Source organism: Physeter macrocephalus, chromosome 6 (genome assembly GCF_002837175.3).
Source record: "Physeter macrocephalus isolate SW-GA chromosome 6, ASM283717v5, whole genome shotgun sequence".
Taxonomy (NCBI): Eukaryota; Metazoa; Chordata; class Mammalia; order Artiodactyla; family Physeteridae; genus Physeter; species Physeter macrocephalus.
In genome coordinates this window covers 15,593,072-15,616,189 of record NC_041219.1, presented here as the reverse complement: position 1 = coordinate 15,616,189, position 23,118 = coordinate 15,593,072, and the positions used below count along the sequence as shown (strand labels likewise).

Genomic DNA, 23,118 nt, shown 5'->3' with positions numbered 1-23,118 from the left:
CCTATGATTTAGTAAACACAGGTATTTTTAATAAAAAATTTAAAAATTAAACATTTTGTGTGTGTGCCCCAGGGTATGCTCAGCTGATAAAGCAAGGATGAACTGGACACCCTCTCGGCACTGAAGAATCTCATAATTGCCATTTGTTTTTAAAGCTGAAGTGTTTTGTTTTCATTTTGTCTCCTTGATTTTTACTTGGAATTACTGATTACTTCCTTAAAATTTGCTAAAATTAAAGTCCTCAATTGAAATCCAACTTAAGAGCAGTCAGTGGTACTTGATTTGTCTTGAATTCATCTAAATTCATTTTTAAATTCTCAGCAGCATTCTGTGTAAATTAATTTATTCATCAGCTATTGTATGGCAAGCACTGGGAATACAGCAGTGAATGAAGCAAAACCTCTGCTCCTATGAAGCTTAAATTATGAGTTTTCCCAGACAACTCCTAAATTTCTAATTTTATGCAATCTTTTAGGAAAATGAAAAAAAAAGAACAAAACAGCTATCACAGTTGTTCAAAAGAGGATATTATTTCTCATAGAAAATTTTACCATCAAATATAAAGCCTTCATTCAAAGAGAATTGTCCTAATAGAAAGAGCACTTAAGATGAGTAGTTACCCTATGGAAAAAGAAGACAATCTCCTATGTGGTATAATTTTAAGAATACTGCATTATATCTAATCCAAAATATAAACTACTTTCACTTATATATTAAACATTTCAGTGGCAGAAATTTAGCAAGAATACTAATGCTCAGGGCACTCACAGTTAGAATCATATTTTAAATTAATCTCTTGCAAGTCATTGACATACTTTATGAACTCACTGTATTATGCTGTTTCCTTTCATTCTTCCACAATTACTATTTACCAAGCACACTGTTAGACAACCAGGAGATTATAAAGATATATTAAGACATGGTCCCTGTCATCAAGGAATTGTTATATTAATTAGAGAAATCTACCAACAACTGCATACTAAGAAGAAATTAAACACAAGCAGGAAAATTTTGACTTTGGTTAGGAAGCATGAGTAAGTACCCAAAGAAATGACTGAACTCAGGAGATTATAATAAAAAGTGTGAGTAGCTTATTGGATAGTGGACAGACTGACAAAGTAAGTTGTAAGATGGAGACATGAGTAAGCAATATTTCCAAACATAACAGAACTTTTTTACTGAATAAAAAATTTCTTTCAGTATGTGTGAGTGACCTGAGTTACCAGCAGACCTGGGTCTTATTTACCTCCAAATGGATTAAACTGGATTGACTGAGATGGCAGGAACATTTGGAGTGGTCCTGGAATTATTATGCCTCCAGAAACTCACATATAATCTGAAAGAGTAAAGAAGAAAAGAAAAGAAACTAATAGTTGGGCCATAGAGGTAGCTGAAAACATAGAAAGGAAAACAGGACAACACACTCAAAGAGAAAGCCACACAGAGGGAGGAAAGCAGATAAAGAAAACTAGATGTTGAGAAAGGGAAAAAGATGGCATGAGGATACATTTAAAGGAATTTGAAAGAAAATAAGGCTATGAAAATTCATGGAAGACAAAATAGATGTAAAAAGGAATAACTAAAAGTAGTAGATTTTAAAGGAAAACTACTCCTGCTACCCCAAAAAGGATATATTTAATACTTTATGGTATAAAGATTATATCTTTGCTACTAGTGAAATTTCAATGGTAGCATTTCTATTGAGAAAACAGATGTCTAAAACTCTTAGAATATAACTTACCCTCATATTCAGGTAAAGGAGTACTGTCATTTCAGGCTTAGTGCTATTACAATGCTGAATGGAATTTGTTCTTTTTTTTAAACCATATACAAAAACAACAATAGCTACCATGTTTATCATATGCTGGGGATTGTTCTAAATGCTTTATATAGATTTTCCCTTACAATCTTCACTTTTTAGTGGATGTATCTTTACAGCTCCCATTTTGCACTTGAGGAAACTGAGTCATAAGAAGTTAAGCAACTGCCCTAAGGCAGAACAATCAGTCTCAAAGTCAGGCTTCTAACCAGAAAATGTGATGCTACAGTCCTTAATTCATGTCTATGCTAACGGTGTTGATGGTTGAGATCTCTGTTCTGAGGAAAAGATCACACATACACATCCACACTTCAATGTACATACATGTTTATCCTAGGAATGATCACATTCCTAGGAAAATAAAGATTATTATCTTTAAAATATAGAAATATAGAAAATGATTCCTTTTCCCCATTTGATACCTATTTACCAGTGATCCATACAGACAAAGCACATTAAAAAAAATGGAAAATGTTAAGATTAGACTAGAAATAGATACTAGAGGGCTAGTGACTCAGCACCATTAATGGAATTTCACACTGCTGGGAAACAGATTCCACATTTATGAAGAAATACAATTTGAATTCTACTCAGCCTATCAGATTTTAGAGTAATATCTTGATTTCCAAAAAGAAAATCATTATTCCTTATGACATAAACTTACACACTGCTTCTGATTTTTACTATTCACTTTTTAAGCTACACATGCTATAAAAATGATTTAGCATCAGCAATAAATTATAATGCCTATAATATTGGGGACAATGTTTATGCAAAGTTTTTGCACTCTCCTTGCTGCAACTAAAGAGCATTCCAGTACTTCATTTTCCTTTGGAAAAAAAAAAATAAGAACACTTTCTCAAATAAATGCTAGTTAATTAGAACATATTTTGGCAATTAAATGCTAGAAATCATATAGGTATATTTGAGACCCTTTGTTACATCAGCTCTTTGGGTATTTTTCATTGATTCTGAAACCTAAAAATGGAGGAGTGAAAGGGCATTTAGCATTGAAACTAATTAGCATTGAAAGGAAAAGAATAATAATATATTTTAAAAGACCAATTAGTGTGGGATTACATGCTATCTGGAAAGGTTAACAGAAGTCCAGTATAAACACTTTTCTGAACAGGTTGAAAACATTCACTTGGTACTTCTTTTAACAACAAATACGATAGTCACCCCTTATTCACAGTTTCATTTTCCAAGATTTCAGTTACCCCCAGTCAACCATGGTCCCAAGATATTAGATGGAAAATTCCAGAAATAAACAATTCATAAGTTTTAAATTGTGAGCTGGTCTGAGCTGCATGATGAAATCTCGAGTTGTCCTGCTCCATCTTGCCCAGGGTATCAATCAACCCTTTGTCCAGCATTTCCCACCCATTAGTCAGTAGACTTTTTGGTTATCAGATCGACTGTCAGATAGCGCAGTGCTTTTGTTCAAGTCACCCTTATTTCACTTAGTAAAGGCCCCAAAGTACAAGAGTAGTGATGCTGGCAATTCAGAGATGCCAAAGAGAAGCCATAAAGTATTTCCTTTAAGTGAAAAGATGAAAAATGTTCTCAATAAGGAAAGAAAAAATAATTGTATGCTGAGGCTGCTAAGATCTTCGGTAAAAATGAAGCTTCTGTGACATTCTATGAAATTGGGAAGAAGGGAAAAAAATGTACAAGTTTTGCTCTTGTACCTCAAACTGTAAAAGTTATTTCCATAGTATGTGATAAGTGCTTAGTTAAGATAGAAAAGGCATTAAACTTGTACAAGAAGATGTTTTGAGAGAGAGAAAGAGGGACCACATTCATATAACTCTTATTACGGTTTCTTATAATTTTTCTATTTTGTTATTAGTTACGGTTGTTAATCTCTTACTGTGCCTTATTTATAAATTAAACTTTATGTATAAGAAAAAACACAGTACATATCGGTTCAGTACTATTCATGGTTTCAGGCATCCACTGGAGGTCTTGGAATGTATCCTCTGTGGGTAAGGGGGATGAACGTAGAAATATATTACCCTTAAGACAATAACAGGTTTTAAATAGTCTGAAAAAATTTACTGTATACTTTCCAGCGTTAACAAAATGGTGCAATTACTTCCTAACTTATAGCTATCTAGAAGTTACAAATTCTAAATAAAACGCTATATGAAGTACTCCACTTCCATATTTGACAAAGGTTTGCTGTGTTTTCTGCAAGCATCCTTAAGTTGTAGGAAACCAAAAAGATTTTTTAAAAAGATGGTCCCTGTGTTAATTAAAGCAGTCCATTTGCCCCCTGCATGTCAATACTTTAATTGACTTTCTAAATTTTTGAAATAAATATATAGTGTTATCATCAACCTACCTTATAAAATATAGTATCAGTTTCATGTTCATGAATTTTTAAACTATATACTTTAACAATACCGCCTGGAACAGGACTCGGGCTCCATTTCAGCCATACAAGGTCTGAAGTGTAGTTGACTAAAGTCAAATTTTGAGGAGGTGCTAAAGGCACTGCAGGAAAACACATTATAAAACTTATATTCATAACATTTTTTAGCAGAAAAATATCATTGTGACTCTAGCTTCTTGAAGATACTAGTTAAGAAAGATTTATAAACTGATCATATTTTAATTTCAGAAATAAAGAGCATAAGTAATCATGCTTTGGTACTTGGAACTCAGTAGTTCCAAAGTAGCTTTAAACAGAACACCCTGTTCTGAAGCTCAAATTAAAAAAAAAATGTTCAGCAAAGCAGATGAATAGTTGTCAGGCTGTTACAAATAGACAATCAAATATCCCTTCATTTTCCATGCTGTTCCTTAAAAAGAGAGAGCAAGTGCTGCAACAGTGAAATCATTGGAAGAAATATGGATTCTGGCTTACCTGACTCATCTGTGTAAAAGAAAAGAACACTGGAAGGACCCAGTCCTTTTATAGTTCTTGCAGCAGCAAAAAAACTATATAATGTAAATGGTGAAAGCTCGTCCAGTGTTACATAGTTATCAGAAGTAACAAAAGAATAATTCTCACTTGGTCCTTGTAAAATTAAATCATAACTTATTATTGCACCATTTGGTTTTACTGGGGGATCCCATGATAAGAGAACTGAGGTAGAGGAAAGGTTTTTAAAAGTGTTGATTATTGGTGAAGTTTCTGGGACTATAAAAGAAAAAAAGAATATTAAATGAAACAAAAGTGATTAGCATCAAGAAGAAGAGGCTTTAATAATAATGGGACTTAATTTTTATCAACAGGTAATTATTTTAATTTTAAGAAACTTAGAGCTTACTGTGTTTTTTGAAAGGCTAATTACTTAAGAACAAACAGAATCTATGTAGTGATAAGAATAATGTTTTCTATCAGAAAGCAATATAAATAAGAGAACACCAACAATCTGCTTAATAGGCAATAAAAGGGTCCAGCCTACCATCTTCTTCAGTTTTGATGTGTAGTTGGGCAGTATAGGTATCAGAGAATCCCTTTTCTGTTGATGGAGTGATTTTTAATATATAATCAGTATATTTTTCCAGATTATCAAGATACATGCTTCTCTCATATGTAACTAGAGGTGGTCTCACGTGGCGAGGAGTTTGCTGTGAGCTCAGAGAAACATAGTAGAAGACTAGACCGTTTGGTTGAGACGGAGGGCCCCAGCTTACATTTATTGCAGTTGACGAAATGGACTTGTAAGTCAGGTTTCCAACAACTCCTTCAGGTACTATGACAGGTAATGTGCAAAATATAAAAATCATCAGTCACCCTAAATAAAATATAAGTAAATTCACAAACCGGAGGATAATTGTTGAAATGGCATCTACTACATCACCTGCTCTTACATTATTTAAATCCACATGTGGTAACATCATCTACTACAAAATATCTTCTAAATAATTATATTAAAATCATTCAAAATAAACCCTGTCATCTTTAATATGTGTGAGAACTGTTTTATACAACATTTTCTTGGCTTTTCCTTCCTACAAGATGGAGATTATGAGTCTGTGTATGAGATTATGAGTATGTGATGGAAATTATGTGTATGAGATTATGAGTATGCACACATGTATGTGTGCATGTATACTCAGATATTTAAATATTTTTATAATGTATATTATCTAAACAATACTTTTAGTTTCTTTCTTCTAAAGATTATCCTTATTGTACATATGAAGTCATCCAGGACCTCTCACTGGGAACAGTGCACAGTGTTTATTATTCATGGTGCTATAATAATAATTGATAAAACGTTATAGGTTGGTGAAAACCTTGGGAAAGATCTGCATTTAAAGAATGACTGAAATGATATTGACCACAAATTGCACTAAACGTTTTTGCTAAAGACTCCCCAAACCTGTATTTCCACATCTCATATCTACTCTGCTGATCAATGAGTAAACAATTTAAAAGATTGTTCCAACAACAAGGAGAACATTCATTCCTCATACTTAAAGTATCTGTCAAATTTATAACCTTCAAATAATAAACATGGAATTCTACTCTCAGCAGAAATTTAGGTCAGTATCATTTCTCAGTAAGAGGACTAATCTTTTAAAAATAAATGGACCATAGAAACAACCACAAGAAGAAATAGACAATGATCCATGTATCATCGTATTCTTGAAACTGAAACCTAAAAAACAGCAAGAGCTTCAGTCATTATAGTTTTCTGAATACTCAACACAAACAGGATTCTGCAGAAGCCACAAATGAGAAACTTCCAGAGTTAAAAAAAAGATATTTTGGACATATTAGTCACAAACACAGTAAGAACAAAGATGCTGCATAAAATCCTTTGTGGGTTCAAAGACTGAAAAGGAAACAAGTTGTTAGAGAGAAAAAAATGTCATTTCTAGAGCAAATGGAGATTAAGTATTGGAAAATCCATCCACATACGCAACCGTTTTTTTCATGCCCATAACCGATGGCTGTGACATCTTTTGAAGCAATGAAAGTGACAGAATTTTTATAAATGGATGGTAGCAGTTTTCAGGAATAGAAAAGGCTGTTACTACTGTAATAGGTTTATAGCTATATTAAATGCATTTTCAAACTTCTATGGCTGGTTAAATGTGCCTAAATAAAACACAGATTTTATTACCAATACATACAAATAGAAAAAGATTCTGAAATAATTATAAAGTTTTAAATTAATCCTATTAAACATTAATGAATGCTTTTCATTTACATACTGTCTTGATCTGTGTATACTTGAACTATGTCACTGCTTTTATTCCCATTTCCAACTGAAGTACTTGCTGTTACCCAAAATGTATAGTAGCTGAATATTGCCAGTTTATCTATTATTGCAGATACGGTCATATTGTCAAAGTCATTGGTTACTTCATGGAGTGTAAAATTCTGAAAAATAAACATATCGTTGTAATTGTTCAGAATATATTTTTAGTATATATGAGCATTTCAAAGTAATTATTATTCATGGATTGGTTGCCTCAGTATTTTAATATGTTAATTTTTGAGGAAAATAAACAAAGAACTTTTTTATTGCAATAATTAAACTGGAAATATGTTTGTACTAAAAGAGGAATAGATGGTAGCAGTTTTATTAAATCAACATACAGAGTAGCAAAAGCTCCAAGCTTAGCTGCAGTGAGGAAGCTCAAGTGGTGAACTGGAAATGCTACAATGTGCTGACCAGTGTCAGTTTCCCTTATGAAACATTCAAGTATTTTTCAAAACACTGACTATATATTTTTAAACAAGTTTGGGAGTATTATAAAAATTTTAAGTTTTTTCTTTCTGTTAACAATGTAGGAATTACGAAAGTGTTCACCTCTTTCTATGAACTCAAATGGCTATTATTCATCTTTCACAGACCCTCTTTTTTTCTACAATCATGTAGAGAAATGGGAAGGCAGTTGGATACACTCTCATATGTGCTGAGTAAGAGAAATTTTAAAATTCTCTTGCCTGACTCTAGTTATATTTGTCCCAAGGCATTTTTTGATAATTAAGGAATTACAATCATCCCTTCCTTGACCAAATTTTAAACACAAAACACATAGTCAAAATCAATTCTAAAATAAAGGAAAACAGACTTAAAAAAAAGTCATGTAGGTAATTAAATATGAATTAAGTATGAATAATTTTATAATAATGTCTACTTATACTAAGAAATCTGAATCATTCCAATCTGCACAAAGCCCTTAGAGTCCAAAGACCTGCATTCAATTCTGGCAATAGCTCTGGATAAATCATCTGATCACAAAGCTTCTCCAACTGTAAAATGGGAATAATCATTTCCACTTCACAGAGGGCTTTTGAGAATTAGATAATATAAAGCATATAAAACAATACCATCTCTGGCACACGATAAAAAACCGGTAATTAGTAAAAAGTTCATTAAAATTAGTAACATAGGATAATCAATTTGACTAAAATTTATAGTTATCGTGGTTCTGCAATGTATCAACAAACTAAATTTCAGCAAATTTTTGTGGTTCTTTCCCAGTATAGGGAGTGGGGGAGAGTAAGTGTCAGAAAAGATCTATTTTACTTTTATGGTGACTTATTTAGGAACAGACAAGTTAAAACATATTTAATCTCACACAAAATATGATCTGTGAACTTTAATATCTTCCAACACATCTACTTTACACATGGCATAACTGGCTTACATAAATTCTCTCTTAAAATATTAATAGAGCTTTTTGATTTTTCTTTGCTATAAAATTTATTCCGACTACCTATGACCGACCTTGATGACAATATTAAGTAACAAATTATTTTTAATCACCCAGAAGTTATTCATGCTGAGTGTGAGTAAACATGCACAGACATGTAACAAATTTAGAATTATACCAATTATCCAGATGATTATTCCATTCATCTATTTATTTTTGGACAAAATGTCTGGTGGCTCAAATTATCTAATTAAGGTTTATTCTTTGTGTATATGAATACAGTCAGAAGGTATTTAGTAAAAACTTCTCAAATTTGATTAATCAACCAGTACTCATTTAACACTTTTTAATAAAAGACACTATGTCAGGCAAACTGAGGAGACATAAGTGGGTAAATGTTAAAATGTAGAAGAGTTAATACACTATACAAAACACAATATACCACAACTGGAGGAGGGACAAGATGTATTGCCAAGTAGCAGCAAAGAGATTAAATTCCACAAAGTCAGAAGAAGGAAAGATCACTTCACAACAAACTCAAGTGCTCCAAAATTATAACTAAGTACTGAAAATAATGTTGATCTGGTATAAGAATTTTATGTTCTATGATTAAAACATTTATTGAGCATTATCATACTGTACCAGAGGACTTCAGGGGATGGAAAGACAAGCGTCACACACAACTCATTTCTTCATGTTATTTGCTATGGGATGAGGGAACTAAGATAAGTAGCAGATACCAGGAATAGAAAGCAGAATATGATGTGCCATGCATGAGATATGCTACAAAGTTCTATGGGAAGAAGAAAGAGAAGGAAGAAAACAGCTATACATCTGTTCTGCTCCATAATTTTCATTTTGAGGATTTCTTCGACTCTACCAATCCAAAATAGAAAATTAGGTAGTGAAGATTTTTATGCTATATTTAACATTAACTTCAGAAATAAATTAAAGCACGGATGAACTTCAAGGAATATAAGAAATGTTTTAACATCATTAGCCTGTGTGCCCTCTTGCAGCTGTCACACTTAAAAGCACTCTTAAGATAATTTAATAAAAGATTACATTTTCTAAGATAGATGAATTACAAATGGTATCATATTATATACTCAGGTTTGAATAAGAAGGTTCATAAAATCATGTTGAAATCATAGTTAAACATTTACACTCGATTACCTAGATGTGGACAAAGAGAACCAAGATTGAATCAGAGACAAGCCATAAAGTAAACTGTACAGAGGCAAAACCTTTGCTAAGATTCAGAACTACTGATTTTGAATACTGAATATTGGTTAAATGCATGAAAAAAATCTGCAATTTGAATGGCCTATATGACATAATGACACATTATTAAATTTGTAAACACATTGTGGTAAAAAACAAAAAAAATTGCACACTGATCCCCATTCTTCCCCAAATACAGCAGAACAAAAAGGAACAGCAAAAATTGCTTGATGTACAGAGTTAAACAAACAGATCCTCTCTTCTTATGCAGTCCCACCCTGAGAGGGCCTTGAGCAGAATATAAAAATAGAACCAACCTCTGGACTGTCTTTTACTCACTGCTGAGTAAGGCCTAAGACAGCTTGCAAAGTTCTGCTCTGACCTTATTCATTAGCCTAAACTGTACTAAAGCAAGTCATACTTTAGTCCCAGAGATTTCTGCTCACAAGAACTAACTCTAGTGGCTACACATGGGTTGTTAATCACAAATGGAATTAGGCAGCTTAGAATTAATAACTTATCTCTATCCTCCTTCTGCTTAAAAGGATGCAAACACTTAATAATGGTCAGAGTCATAATCAACATGCAGTCAACAGTTCCTATCAGTAAGGCACATATTCTGTAAATTGCAGTATTTCTTCTAAATGAGTGTTTTCCAAGTTATATTCCAACTCTCCCCATTCCTGATTCAACCACAACCAGTCCAGTTTTAATCTTTTCATCTACTAGAGTTCTGTGAAAGAGTTTGGAGAAATAAAGGAATTTGGCTGAAAAATTAAAACTATTTCTCTAAACGAAATGCACTTTAGCTATTTTTATAACTGTTATTGTTCATATCTCAGAAAGTGTCCATCTGCAAAGTGTGCGACCCTATAACCTTGCATACCTCAAGTTAAATAAGCACATTTTAATAGTTTCATTACATCTGATACGAAGTAATGATGATGATGATGATGATGATAAGCCTTCCTGCTAACAACTGAAAATATTTTTAGAATTGAAGAAAAACACACAAACACATCCAAACATGAAAACTATTTATATTATATACAGACAAAAAGAAATTTTTTTTTAGCTGAGAAATAATTGAGGGTAAATGAAACCATTAACTCTCTAGTGAACACTTCTTGGAGAAGAGGCACTCAGGGCTATATTTATATACAGAATTTTTAAAAGGTGGCAGCTTCATTGTTGGTAACACATTTGAAGCTGATAGAGAAACGTGTGTGTCTGAGTATATGTGTGCATGCTTAGACAGTTTAAAATGTATTTATTTCTCCACCACATTTTTCTATGTCAATGGCAGTTCTATAAAATGTCTACACAAAATTCTAAATGTAAGATAAGCAACTTTTTCTACCATGCCAAGTCTTTATCAACAGAGCTGAAGGATGTAAGTAAAGAAGCAGGAGAAAACTCAAGTCTTACCTGCACAAAAGTACCTGAAGTATTTCTGTAATAAACAGAATAATATTGTATAATCCCATTAGGTTTTGAAGGAGGCGTCCAAAAAAGAAGTACTGATGAAGAACTGAGGTTTGCATAATGAACATCTTTGGGAGGATCACTTGGTGCTAGAAAACAAGTGATTGAACAAAAAACTGTACTTGTGTCTCCAAAAAATGTGTAAAATGTTCTAAATGTTACCTGCCTTTGATTAGTTATGATAATTGTTTAAAAACTGAGAATAATATCTAATTAGAAATCAGAAATGAAATCCATAAGGCTCATTGGGCCATCCCCGAAACACTCTACCATAGCAATATCTAAGCAGAGACAGACGGATTTCTTACTCATAAAACACTATCCCAGTTCTAAAGCATGCCTACTGCCCTAGATTTGAAAACAACATTATGACAAGTTTCCGATATAGAATGCATAATATGAAATTCCAATTTAACTTGCAATTTTGAAATTGAATAATAGAGGACAAAGGCAGAGAGCTGACTTCATGCATTTTACTTTGTTTCATTTAAAAACACACTAAATGCTTACTAAGTGTTGAGTTCTGTGCTGAGTGCATTTACAAATATAAATTCATTTAATCCTCATAAGGACCCTGTGAGGTAGGTAACATATCATTTCCATAATACAGATGGGAAATTGAGGCACAGAGAGATTAACTAACTTTCCCAACATCACATAGCTAGACAGTGACCGAAAAGCAATTTTGCATGTAACCGTGACAGATATTAGGTTTAATAAGACATATTTAACACATTTTTTTTCTGAGTAGGATATTCTTTTACTTGGCCTACATCCAAAAGAACTCACCTCCTTCGGGTGTTCGAAAGTTAATGATATTGCTTCTCGTTTTCCCATCACCAAATCGGGTGCTAGCTGTTACATAAGCACTATATTCAACATGATAGTCCAAATCTGAAAACTCTAATGATGTTTCAGTTACATTAATGTTCTTTAATGATGATCTATCCCTAAGAGGAAAAAAAAAAAGGATTATCTGCACAACTGACCTTTAAATTATACGTTTGACAGATACATTTTGAGTACAAGTATATTAAAAATAAGCAACATTTATGCACAGATATTAATCTGGATTAATGGGATAAAGATGCTACTTATCCAGAAATGCTGAAAAGAACAAATTTCAGAATAATTCAGTGAGTAAATTCTTTTGTTTTCAAGTATATTCAGTAATTCAATCAAGTGTTAATAGGATGTTCATATTAAGAGTTTGCTTGGACTGGTTTTAATGGCTCTCTAGGAATTCTGTGTGTTCAAAGTAATTACAGCATTCTTTTTCATACCAATGTTTTAGTTGTTAAAATATGTGTTCTTCTGAAGTGTTGGCAAAATCTAATTTATACCTTATATTTATCAAACACATTTTACATATATTGTACAAAAGTAACATTTACTTCAGACCAATTCAAATGATAAATACCTGAATAGTAATATCTAAAATAATGAGTATGGGTTATCCTTTATTTATGTAATTAGAAACAAGATTTAAAATAATGTATGTATAAAGCAAAAAGTAAAGTTCACATTTCTCACTCAAAATCTTAAATGTATCTGAAATATCACTTCAGAAAAGAAAGTAAATATTGACTTAAACGCTCCAAGTAAGTACCAAAATGCCAGCAGAGGGGGAAAATGTCTAAAGAGCATACTGTTGCTAAGTAATACAGCACTACAATTAATTTCAGTCATGTTAATTCAGTTTCCATAGAATTGGGTATAGATTAGAATCTAAAGAATGAATATGTATATAATGGTACTGAAAACTATGCATTTTAAAAAGAAATTTTGATTTTTAAGAGCAATAAATTAATTATTAAAGAATTTAGATATGAAAATACGAGTAATATCACAGAAAAGATACATATCTCATGTAATCTCGTTTTTTTCTTCTTTAGAAGCACAAGGCGTCCAAGAGGTAAATGGATATTCCCTCTGAACATAAAATGCATTTTCGTTACCACTGAAGTATTTGAATCCTTGAATCATTAAGGGGAATAACAGATTTTAAGTGAATTAAGGATATCCACAAAGAGATACAATTCAGCCATGGTTTTACCATAACAAAAGCATCAATTCACTCCAAATATAAGTATGGTTATCTGAAAAATAGCTGGAAAGCTTACCATAGTGAGAAATATGGATTCAGAGTATGAGATTAGAGACAGGCAGGATTAGCCAGGCTATTCAGTAATTTGAAAGAGTTTCATCAGACATCCTTTTTCAGAAGCCATAGGGAGAGCTGAGTTGTCTCTTTGACTTCGCTGAGACTATAGGAGAGAACCTTTTAAAACTCTTAATGCTGTGGCTATTAGGCTATTAGTCTGAGAAAGATGCCTTGTCATAGAAACTTTACCCAACTGCATACTCCTGTCATTGGTCACAGGTCATTAGAACACTACAGTATAGCTAGTCCAATTCAGACCTCTAAAGCTATGAAATTAGCTAAAGCAACCTAATTGCATTATATCTGTTTCAAAACTTTCTTTTCAGGCATATTTTTAATAATATCTGCTGCCTTGCATGACTACTTTCTTACCCTGGTCTTCACAGCAAAATAGTGCAGATAAGGATCTGCCTACAATAAGAAAAACCCCAATTATGTTCCATGGGTAACACAGAATCAAGGCAATTACCTGGAAAATGCAGGTCAAATATAAATTTTGTCTTAAATATCTGGATATTTCAGTAAAAAGAAGATAGTCTTTATAAATTATCTGAATAACAAATTCAATAGTCCACCTCAGCATACATAGGTATAGTTTCCACATCTACTCCAGTTTATCTCCAGGGACAAAACAGTGCTAACAAATATTTTTCAAATACTGATATGTCTTGTCTGTTTGGCGTTTGTAGTTTAGAGTTGTGGCTGATATTTTAATAACTATGGTAGAAAAATATCTGAGCACAGATAAACTTCAATTGAAGCTTCAACTTCTGGTACAAGTTCAGAATGTATCTTGGGTACCTAAGAGATGGTCTGCCATAAAACTGAGAACCCAGAAGTAGGAAAAGGAAAGAGAAGTGATGCTGTTCCCAAGGATCCGACTCCACCCTCCTTGCTCTTATGCTGCTGCCACATTGGCGGAAACACACAGAAACCTGTGGGCTGAGGCCTGATCTCTCCGCTCTCTGAAGAGCCATCTCATGGGCAAGCCTACAGTTTCTCCCATGCATAAGAAACCCAGCTTTGACGCTGCTGGAGTCAGTTGTTACTCCCGGTTTTAGCTGGTTTAGTTTAAAAATGTCTGTTTTGTTCTTATTAGTTTAAAAATATTATAATAGGATTATGATGTGTTCCACTACAGCGTTTTATTTCCATTTATAAAAGTATATTTTCTATATCTTGATTTTTCTCATGTTAATAACAATAATCTATACCATTATTTTCTTTTTAGTTGCCTAATTTGGATATAGCATATTTCTTCAGCCTTCCTTCTATAAATTAACACAGGTTGTTTCTCTCCTTTTTTTTCTTATTACTATCAGTGATGCAGTAATCATTCTTACTCAAATATCTTTCCATAACAATACTTTTATTTCTGCAGGTTAAATTCCCAATAGTGTGACTGAGTCAAATGGTTTTATAAAATTTTTATTTTAATGATAATTAATAAATCATTATTATCTGGAGTCACAGCAAGTGTGCAAACTTTCACCACCTGTCTGGATATTAATTTTCTTAATTTCTGCAAATTTAACTGACCAGAAACATTTATTTAATTTGCACATCTCTGACCATGAGGAAAACAGATTATCTTCTTATTGGTCATTTGCAGTCCAATTTTTGGAATAACTTATACATAAATTTTTTTTTATATACTTTATTTTAGTCTTTTAAATGGAATACAGTATATGTCGGGGAGTTAAGGAGGCACCGTTCTTTTAGATAGTGCTCCAAATTGAGAAAGATAGATAGCTTCCCCACTCCTTCTGTATTTAGTAATGATATGTATACAATCAATATTCAACAAAATTCAGCAACATTCTTTGAGCACCTATTTTATGTCAGGAACTATTAAGTGAGTAAGAGACAGGCCTTACCCTCAAAATAGAGAGACAAAGCAGTAAATAATTATAAAACAATTCATTAATAACAATGTGATCCCCTTTAGGACAGTACTTTTTCCCCTAGTGGCTAAAAGCAAAGAAAAAGAGAAAGGATGAGTGAGGAAATTAATTGTGACCAAAGAGTAGAAAAGGAGAATAAAGCACAGCCCCCAGAGGTGCAGGAAACTGTTCACTAGAAAGCAAGTTTGTGAGGTTTGAGAGTAGAATATAGGGAGTTGAGGAGGGAAGAGGAAGAGAGAGGGCCCACCTGACAGATCAGGTCTAACTCTTACATATCCAAAGTCACAAACAGTGTGGAAATGGAAGGACCATAAATGTCACACAATACTAAACCTATAAAGTAGATAACTTAGAAAATCAGCCAAACCTCCCACGCAGTGAAGATTTTCAAACTGAGGAAAGAAAAAAAACTCGGGGAGTCTTCAGTGCTATCATTTTACTGATTTAACTTATAAACTCATTAGAACATTTTTAAAGCCTTTTTGAATTTGAGAAATCAAGAGCATTTGAATGACTTTGAAATTATTCTGAATAAATATAAGATGGAGTTTTTCTGTTTGTCTACACTCATTGGTAACATCAAGAACACATACTGGGATGAAATTAATGGAGTCTTTAAGATGAAGTTATTTCCTAGTTAATTTACACTTCTTTTCAAAAGACAGACCACATTTTGACATCTAGGGCATAAAGGAAATTCTAGAGTTTAACAGCAGTTTCTTTGCTCTGCTTTACCAATTCCTTTACTCATTTCTTATCACATCAAGACTATGCTAAGCAACAACTGCCAAAGAGGAACCATGAATATCAAAACCATATGGAAAGACTTAAAATTCCCCATTTCCCTAAATGTGAACATGAATGGTTTCCTAGACAAGGTATGAGACCCTTTGAAAGATCATGGTCTCAATTCTAATCTTCATCATTTGATATTTTGTTCCATGTGGGCAATCTAGCCTGATGATACACCCATTCCTGTACATTCCTATGAATTTATTTTTAAAAGTTTAATCTGCTATTATCTAAATATTCTACACTAATCCTTTCACTCACTAAATACCACTCCCCAAAATAAAGAATTTCAACATGCATTTACTTGACTCTATCAAATCATTTTCTCTCTCAAATGACCCAGCAACTTCACTAATTTTCCCACTCCAATGACACTGGTCTTCTATGTTGCAATTACTCTAGAATATTTACTCTTCATAGATGGATTGAATCAGTAGGTTAATAATTACATATCAAAGAACCCCAAACTAGCATAAATAGCTGCATATTCTATGATCCTAAAGCTTTACTAGAATCTCAGAGAAAGTCTGAGTCGAAGCAGGGTATTCATTTATTGTTACTCTTATTCCTGTTGTCATCATTTGCTTGGCTGGTTGATTTCATGTGATTTGGTTTGACTTTGTTTTGCTTGTTTGCATTTAGCAGAAAAGACACATTTATAAGATTAGAGGAGAAAGCCACTATGGAGAATGAGGTTGCAGCTCACTTATACACTTATAAACCATCCTCTTGAAGCCAATATAGGAATTAGGGTCCAGAATACAGGAGGAGGGACTGTACTTGAGCTGGAAGAGAAAGATTTCATCCCCTGAGGACAGGCACAATCCCACAGGCCAAAATAAAGCATTTGGATTTTATTCCAAGGGTAATGGAAAGTCCTTTGAATGTTTTCTCCTGGGTGTAATCTTTGGGTGAGTGATGAAAATAAAATTTAAAAATCCCATTCAATACTGAGATTCATTCTTCTCTCTCTCTAGATAGACACACACATAGAGAGAGAGACAGACAGACAGACAGACACAGACAGATCCTTATTCAAGCCTCAAGTCTCCATGTATCTGGCCTGCCCACCCCTCCAGTTTCATCTCTTTCCACTTTCCTCCTGTGCCATTATACTCAAGACACAGGGCCATCTTGCTGTTGCCCACACCAAGCTTCTTGCTGTTAACCACACTTGATGAAATTGAGTTTCTACATCCAGTTAGTATACCCCTGGACTTTTCAGCTAAATATGTCATTATTTTGCTTAAGCCAATTTAGGTTGGGCGCAATCATTTGAAACTAAAAGAATCTTGACTAACACCTATTTCCATTATTTAATAGTTTATCATATGCCTTGATCCTGAATATTTCCACCATCATCATCACTCCTTGCTGAACAAGCTTGCTTTGTCCACTTACCATTGTAACTGTGAGGACCAGTAATTCAACTGGTTTACACATAAAACAGTATGATCATGCTCTCATAAGGGATAAAGTCCATGAACTAATGCAGAACAATATCAAGCCAGTGATTGTTTTTTGGTAGAAATATGCCATATGAGTTGACGCACTAAGCTTAATTTATTGTAACTCCATTAGTCTTTAATCACAAATACTGTTATCAAACTAAGACTTCCCCAATCCTATAAGCAAACTGTTGAGTTTTTAGAACAAAGGGCAATTATAACACTTATTCCTAGTGATTTGGGGAAAGCATGATTTGAGAGGATTACGGATCTGGTTATGATCCTAGTTCTGTCATCTTCTAGTTCTGTAACCTTAATCAACTCCTTAACCTCATCAAGACTTAATTTCCACAACTATAAAATGCTGATAATATTCTTCACTTTGTTTTGTCATGAAAAACAAGTAAGAAAACAGGTAAGAAACCAAACACAGCATTTGTCCCAAAATGTTAACTACTCCACTATCCCTCTTGAGTCCTTTTCTTTAGCTCTCCAAGATGTTTTGTTCCCCAATTACAATCTTTCCTAGCTTTGTACATTTCACAAATGGGATGAGAAGACCCATGAAATTGAAGGTATAAAAACTCCAGATCCACAAAGGCAAAGTAAATGACTAAAATGACTGAATTTAAAACAGTGTGGTGGGAACTGAGGTAAACTGCAAAGCAGATGCTCCACCTGAAGACCACCTCTATTTAATTCCTGCTGATTTATTTTCATGGGGAATATGGCAAAAGAATTCTGATTTTTGTAACTAACAAAGGAAGTTGAAGTTTCACTAGATATCTACCCACTATACTGACAATTCTATTCAGAATTTATTAACAGTTTGCTGGTCCAGCAAAGCATGGGTGGCCTACCAATAGCCTGCTTGTCGCCTTGGTACCCAAGCTTCATCTAAGTCATTCATGAAAATGATTAGCAAAAAAAGAGCTGAGACAGAGTTCTTAATATCCCACTAGAAACCTCAGGTTAAATGATCAAAAGCACGCTTACACTCAACCACTCCATCCACCTGTGTTTGTATCTCCCACCATCCTAATCCTGCCCCACTATTTCATGTCTACAATGCTACTTATCAACTTCTTGACACAGTTCATTCATGCTGCCTCCAAGCCTTCATATACTGTTCCCACTGAGATGTTCTCCTGACTTATCAATCTGCCTTTACCAACTTCATTCCAAATCGGAGGTAAACTCAGGAAATTTGAAACAGCCCCCTTCCCATTCCGATTATTGATCTATATCATATGTTCAAACCATTAGGTAGTTTTAATAGAGTGAAAATCTTTTAGAAAAGTGCAAGAAATAGGACTAAGCATATCTTTTTAGCATAATGAAAGCCATTTCCAAAGGTAAGCTTTTATGCTACAGGGGAAATCATTTGACCAGTGACATTTAATAAAATGCTGCAGTGAAACTGTTTTGACTTCCTAATATATTGCTCAGCAAGTTATTTTTAAATTATCTCACATGGGCATATTTTATCTCTAATTAGTCTACAATCATTTTAAGGTTCTATATATTTTTTATCTCCCCACAGAGTTTAATAAACATTTGTCAGACTGACTGATTCAAAGTTACTTCTCATAACAACCACCAAGAAGACCAAGAAACATTTAAAAGACAAGGTTTGTATATAAGCTAGAATTTTCAGCATCCCTTTCATTCCACAGTCTTTTAGCTACATTTTATGGGCCATTCACTTAAAAGTTTTATAAACAAGGAAGAAAACTACTGTTAAATTTTACTGACATTATAAATTGCTAAACAAATCCAAGCTGAATTCAACTATAAAATAAATAAATAAGTTGTATAATCAGTTTACTAGAATACCACACCTCAATCCAAAGTGTATTAAAATAATACGCCAAGAGGGCTCTAGTAGAAATTCATTTATTTAATGGTGGTCGCCCTAGGAATGAAAGGATTGCTTCTCATTTGAAACCATATAAACATAATTTACCAGTATTACTGAGGAAAAAGTGCTACTTAGATGACAAAAGTTATTTCACAAAGAAAACTTTAAAAGAAAACATTATTTTAAAATGTAATGGGTCGGGACTTCCCTGGTTGTGCAGTGGTTAAGAATCCGCCTGCCAATGCAGGGGACACGGGTTTGAGCCCTGGTCCGGGAAGATCCCACATGCCGTGGAGCAACTAAGCCCGTGCGCCACAACTACTGAGCCTGCGTGCCACAACAACTGAGCCCACATGCCGCAACTACTGAAGCCTGCGCGCCTAGATCCCATGCTCCGCAACAAGAGAAGCCACTGCAATGAAAAGCCCGCACACCGCAATAAAGAGTAGCCCCACTCACAGCAACTAGAGAAAGCTTGCAAGCAGCAACGAAGACCCAACACAGCCAAAAATAAATAAATAAATAAATTTATATAAAATGCAATGGGTTAAAGAAGATTTCTGAACATGCCATCTACAAATCAAATGTGATTCACATAGCAGTGGTTATAAAATGATTGCACAGTAACCCTCATGAGCTATTTTGTAAAGAACTACTCATGACAAAGGGAGGAGTCACCAGTATAACAAATATAACAGGTAACCTGCAATTTGCAGACATACTGAAAACAGCAAATATCCAAAGATGTTGTTTTTAAAAGAAGTTCGTAGTTATTGAAAGAACTAAAATAATGGAAATTGAGAACTGTGAGAGAAATATGGACCCCTGAAACAGGAACTCTGCTAATAAAGATAGCCACCACTTATACAGTATTTTAAGAGAATAACACAGATAATTTAGTGGCAGTGCCATGACTCAAACCTATGTCTCTCTGATTCAGAATTCATGTCCATTATATGGTGATACATGCCTCCTATTCTCTCCAGTAAAACTGATACAGCAAGAGTTCAAAAAAAGCATTAGTGATTAGTGACAGTGATACGAAAGAACCTATGATTATGACTATCCCTTTAACTACAGTGGTTCCAACAGGTATCTTAGGGAAGAAGACGCTAGAAATTTAAAAATATCTCTGTATATACTCCATTACCATTTGTATATTTCAGTCTATTAAAGATAATATTCTTGAACATGTTAAGGTGTTTTTCCTTCTTTGTTTTTTCTTTATAAGACCTAATTCTATTCAATTGAAGGAATTCATTGTATGGAAAAGCATCACTACTCTTATGCCAGAAATGAAAAGCTAGTAAGTCTATATTAAGTTTTTAACTCTTAAAATATATTCTTCATTCATTCATCCATTCAACAAATATCTAGCTTCAATTATGAGCCAAGAAGTCTTCTGTTCCAGATACAGCAATTAACAAACCAGATCTTGAAGCAGATAGGATCTCAATCTCTCTCTGTCTCTCTCTCTCTTCTCTGGCCCTCTCCCTCCCTATGTGTGTGTGTGGGGTGTGTGTGTGTGTGTGTGTGTGTGTGTGTGTGTGTGTGTGTGTGTGTGTGTGTGTGTGTGTAAAATAAAGCCAAGTTCTACTGAGGAAAAAGTGTTTTTTACATTCTCTTTCCACATCGAGAGTCAATCCTGCATGATTTTACACCGTAAAGTTTTATAATAAGTCATGGTATAGAAAGGAAGAAGTATATGCAAAAAGAAAGCTTTCAACAGTCAAGAACAAGAAAAAGTTTTGCTCCACTAAGAAAAGGTGAGAGAAAGAACACGACAAAGCCTTCAGACAGGAGTGTCCTGGGATCTTAAGTGGAGGGTAGTGTGGTGAAAACAAATAGGTTTGTGAAGGAAATACCAGCGTAGAGCTCCTTCTTCTCAGGATGGAAAGGAAAATGGCAAACCTCTTAGAAAATCTCTGTCTTCCATATGGCATTACTTATATCTAGTAAGTAATTATGTCCAGTAATTACTTATGTCCCCGTAAGATCTAAGGGCTCTTCTAGCAGACCATCCAGAGCTAGGGAACAGTGTGGAAGTCACCTTCCCAGTCCTGCACACTACAGATTGGTTCAGAGAAAATGACCAAGAGCATCTAGCTACCTGAGGGTTGAGACAGACATGCTGAGAGAGCCAGGGCACTAGAATAAGCCTGAGGCTGGATCAAGGCTAAAACAGAAAATAAAAACCTTGAAACTAGAAGCTATGATGGGAGATGGGTCCCAGGATGATTCCCAAAAGCCAGGTGAGAAGAGCTACCATATCCCAGACTTGAGATCCCCTCATCCTGCTTTCAGTGAGCTTCCAAAACCTATGGAATGCAGCAAAAGCAGTTCTAAGGGGGAAGTTTATAGCTATACAAGCCTACCTCAAGAAACAAGAAAAATCTCAAGTTAACAATCTAACATTACACCTAAAGGACTAGAGAAAGAAGAACAAACAAAACGCAAAGTTAGCAGAATGAAATAAATCATAAAGATCAGAGCAGAAATAAATGGAATAGAAACAAAGAAAACAATAGCAAAGATCAATAAAACTAAAAGCTGGTTCTTTGAGAAGATAAACAAAATTGACAAACAATTAGGCAGAAGCAACTATTTTCTCCCATTCTGATGGTTGTCCTATGCCAATAAAATGGACAACCTGGAAGAAATGGACAAATTCTTAGAAAGGTATAACCTTCCAAGACTAAACCAGGAAGAAATAGAAAATATGAACAGACCAATCACAAAAGAGCTTCCCCTGTATCTATAATCCATCTTAGAAAGAGAGACAGAAAAGGGATATCAAAGGAGAGAAAAAGCACTACTGGGGAGTTGAACTCACACAGCATGATCGCTGTGAGATAACTGCATACAGAGTAATGACGTTGTTCTCACAAGTGTAGGGCTGGAACCCCAGCCAGAAAAGTCTTGATTCTCATTTTCATTAATTTTTTTCACTTTCAATTTTATTTCTAACTTAGCAAAATGGTGTCAAAAATCTCAGTTATCACCCTTTGATTCAAAAATCTAGAAGTCGAGATTGGTTCAAAATGGCAGAGTAGAAAGACAGGCTCTCACTCCCTCTTTTGAGAACACCGGAATCACAACTAACTGCTGAACAATCATCAACAGGAAGACACTGGAACGCACCAAAAAAGATACCCCACATGCAAAGACAAAGGAGAAGCCGCAATGAGACGGTAGGAGGGGCGCTATCACAATAAAATCAAATCCCATAACTGCTGGATGGGTGACTCACAAACTGGAGAACACTTATACCACAGAAGTCCACCCTCTGGAGTGAAGGTTCTGAGCCGCATATCAGGCTTCCCAACCTGGGGACCTGGCAACGGGAGGAGGAATTCCTAGAGAATCAGACTTTGAAGGCTAGCGGGATTTGATTGCAGAACTTTGGCAGGACTGGGGGAAACAGAGACTCCACTCTTGGAGGGCAAATACAAAGTAGTGTGCACATTGGGACCCAGGGGAAGGAGCAGTGAGCCCATAGGAGACTGAAGCAGACCTACCTGCTAGTGTTGGAGGGTCTTCTGCAGAGGCAGGGGGTGGCTGTGGCTCACCCTGAGGACAAGGACACTGGCAGCAGAAGTTCTGAGAAGTACAGGCCAATATCACTGATGAACACAGATGCAAAAATCCTCAACAAAATACTAGCAGACAGAATCCAACGCCACATTAAAAGGATCATACACCATGATCAAGTGGGGTTTATCCCAGGAATGCAAGGATTCTTCAATATATGCAAATCAATCAATGTGATACACCATATTAACAAATTGAAG

At 34.4% G+C, this 23,118-nt stretch overlaps 1 protein-coding gene across 1 annotated transcript in view; it reads right to left on the bottom strand.

The window, feature by feature from the left end:
• Positions 1-23,118, bottom strand: part of PTPRQ (protein tyrosine phosphatase receptor type Q) — a 213,167-nt gene that overhangs the window by 134,478 nt on the left and 55,571 nt on the right. The window contains exons 18-23 of the mRNA XM_024122873.2: positions 11,948-12,108; positions 11,102-11,247; positions 6,998-7,166; positions 5,236-5,526; positions 4,692-4,967; positions 4,167-4,318 (exon numbers count right to left, since the gene is read on the bottom strand). Of these exons, the coding sequence (XP_023978641.1) occupies positions 4,167-4,318; positions 4,692-4,967; positions 5,236-5,526; positions 6,998-7,166; positions 11,102-11,247; positions 11,948-12,108 (1,195 nt within the window). The remainder of the gene's footprint in view (positions 1-4,166; positions 4,319-4,691; positions 4,968-5,235; positions 5,527-6,997; positions 7,167-11,101; positions 11,248-11,947; positions 12,109-23,118) is intronic.